At 25.6% G+C, this 3,203-nt stretch overlaps 1 protein-coding gene across 1 annotated transcript; it reads left to right on the plus strand.

Moving 5' to 3' along the window:
- The first annotated feature begins 258 nt into the window (after positions 1-258).
- LOC110633633 (small polypeptide DEVIL 16) lies at positions 259-843 on the plus strand. The gene has a single exon (XM_058143440.1). It carries the CDS (start codon positions 348-350, stop codon positions 522-524), a length of 177 nt encoding a protein of 58 aa, XP_057999423.1. The 5' UTR covers positions 259-347; the 3' UTR covers positions 525-843.
- The last annotated feature ends 2,360 nt before the right edge of the window (positions 844-3,203 follow it).

Consider the following 3,203-nt stretch of genomic DNA (forward strand, 5'->3'; position numbering starts at 1 on the left):
GAAAAAATACATATTTTATTAAAAATATTATTAAAAATATTTAAATTTTATTTTTAATATATTTTAATTATAAAAATTTCAAAATAATTATTTTTTTCATCAACAATTAAAAAAAAATATTTTTAGTAAAACTGTTTCAATTAAAATCTCACATAAACTTTAATCATAATTAACCTCAAATAAAAATCTCCTCTTTCTATCTATAAATACACCCCAAGCTCCCATCTCAGCCTTTATATTTTTACTGCTTCCACTGCTTATACTGTTTCTTTCTTGCAGTGACAACATATATAAATATACATAGTTTTAGCTCATATTTCACCCTCTTTTTCTCTCTCTCATGATCAATGGCTGATAAGGAAAGGAACACTAGCTTTAGCAACCAGCGCGGATGCGAACCCTGCAGATCTTTTGGCCAGAAATGCAGCCATTTGGTGAAGAAGCAACGAGCCAAGTTCTACATTCTCCGCCGGTGCATAGCTATGCTTATTTGCTGGCATGAACGCGAGCGTGGAGAGCCCTGATGAGTGATGGTGAAACCACCGGCCTAGGTAGCTTGCCTGCTTGTATTATTGGCTTATTGCAAAATCTTGATGAGCCATATATATACATATATGAGAGTGCAATTAATAGGGGAACTTACCTGTTTTCTTTAATTTTCAAGATATATACTATCATTAATTATTAATTATAGCGTTTATCTTGAATTTGGCTTGTCAATATGGACTATTCTATCTTAGCTAGATCCCTGTATCTTAGCTTCTAGCTCTCAAGATTCTAATTAAGTTCCTTGTATATTTTCTTCTCCTCATTTTCTTGTCAAACAAACAGACTTTGTTTCAATGATGTTGGTTCTTCTGGCTTTACTTCATATTTGCTTCTGTGAAGCTGGGTCATGCTTATGGAAGGTTAATATTTGAAGAAATTGAAGGCACTGATAGAAGGGTGAATTCTTGTCATGACCCAAAATTTTGTATCGCAACTGGCGCATAATTTAAGTATTGTTAAATCATGTCTTATTAGAGTATCTTAAAAAAATATATTATCACTTACTAATCCAAAAAAATAGATAAAATCTAAATAAACAAAATACTGAATAAACAACATAAATATTCCATAAATAAATTGCGGAATATCTACAGATTTTAAATAAAAATTTAAACTGTTTAATAAACTAAACTAATTATTAACCCGAGGAAATATGAATTCGAGCATATTATAAGAACAAATTAAAGATTGTCCCTCTCCAGAAAATAAACTGAATATTTGTATCAGCTGCAGAATTTTACTGATCTAAAACAGATAACAGACAAAGAAAATGTGGTTTAAGCTAATACTCGGTGAATGATAATTATAGCACACAAAGGAATAAGAATAGAAAGACGCTTGATTAATTTCGTAATAAATTTTCTATCTAACGAAATCATGCTCATGCTATCAAAATTATTAGTAAAATAATTACATAAAATATATAAAAATTATTCAAATAAACTTTATGGTCCAGTACACCAGAGTGATGATACCCTACATCACCAAAAGCCATATGGTAAGCGCGCTACCAGATATTAAATACCTTCATCCTCCTTCACAGATAGCAATACATATGATACTAATGCAAACCATAAATTACAATAATGCATGACTCAACAATGCAACCTAATACCGTGATAGTCCACATGGTGGGGCCAGATAACAGATATAGATAACGGGAACAAGTAATAATTCAAAATAGAAAATCAATTTGTACAAATAAATCAAAATCAACAAAAAATTTCAGATAGTAAATAATAACCGATAGTGCAATTCTAACATTTTATTTTAATAATTTTAGAGAGTTAATAAGATCAAATTAATCTCAAATAAATTCAATGTAGCACATTAGTAAATTTTATAGTCAGATATTAATCAATATAAAGACATTAAAGGCATATTCCTGAAATCCTAACGGCTCTAATACAGAGATAATTGACAAAATTAATTATTTAATTAAAATCGAAATAAAATTTAATAATAAAACAAAACTCTAGAAAGTCACATGTAAAATAATTGTTAAAATATTGATTTAAAATTTCATTTAATAATAAATTTAATACTAAGAAATTTTAAAAGGGACTAAAATGGTGCCATGTACTATAATTACCATTCACCTGAAACCTCTAATACAATAGTTATATTCAATGAAAGAGAGATAATTTCAGTTGACAGATTGAATAATCCAATCTCCTGTATATCCAAAATATAGTAAAAATTTGATCAACTAAACTAATATAACAGACCTATTAAATATATATATAAATTTTATTTTGAAACCAAAGTTGACAATGATAATAATAATAATAATGAAATTAATAAAAAATAGGTCAATTAAAAATATATATATATAAAAATAAAGTAAGAAAAAAGAAATAAAAAATTAATATAATGATAATAACTTTAACAACAAAATATATATATATTTCAGTGGATAAACAGGGAAGCATGGAATGTACTGACGGTGGGACAACGAAGCCAACTCCTCTTTTATATGTATATATATATATTAAATGTGATATAGAAATAAATTATTGTCAAACAGTAATTATGATTAATTCAATTAAATATTAATAGTTAAAAAGAAAAAAAAAATAAATTTATTGGGTAATTGTAACAATTCAAGGAAAGAAAATAAAATTAAATTCACCTATTATTAAACAAAGAAAGAATTTTTACCTTAAAAATAGAATCCAATGTGGTGAATAGGGTGAATAAAAAAGTAAGAATTTAAAAATTTTTTGCGCATATCATATTAAAAATCATAAATTTATATATATATACACATACACATATATATAATAATGAATAAAAGATAATAAAAAATACCTATTTAAGAGTATTTGACAGAAAAAGAAGATAATAAATAGGCTTTGAGAGTAAAGTTTTGCTAAAAGATATAATTATGGTATATATATTTCAAGAGTTTTATTAGGTTTAAAATTGGGATAAGAATTATTATTGAACTGTATTGTTCAGATTATAAATATATATTTAATTTCAATAATAATATATATATAATTAAATAAGTAAATCATCCAATAAAATATTTTTTTATAAATACATTAAAATATTATTAGCTAATTAAAATAAATAAATAAAATATTGAGTTCTCACAGTTGTGGTTTTGCTACAAAATTTTGAAGGTGATAATTATCATTCAGATGTTCAAG

This window comes from Hevea brasiliensis, chromosome 3 (genome assembly GCF_030052815.1).
Source record: "Hevea brasiliensis isolate MT/VB/25A 57/8 chromosome 3, ASM3005281v1, whole genome shotgun sequence".
Taxonomy (NCBI): Eukaryota; Viridiplantae; Streptophyta; class Magnoliopsida; order Malpighiales; family Euphorbiaceae; genus Hevea; species Hevea brasiliensis.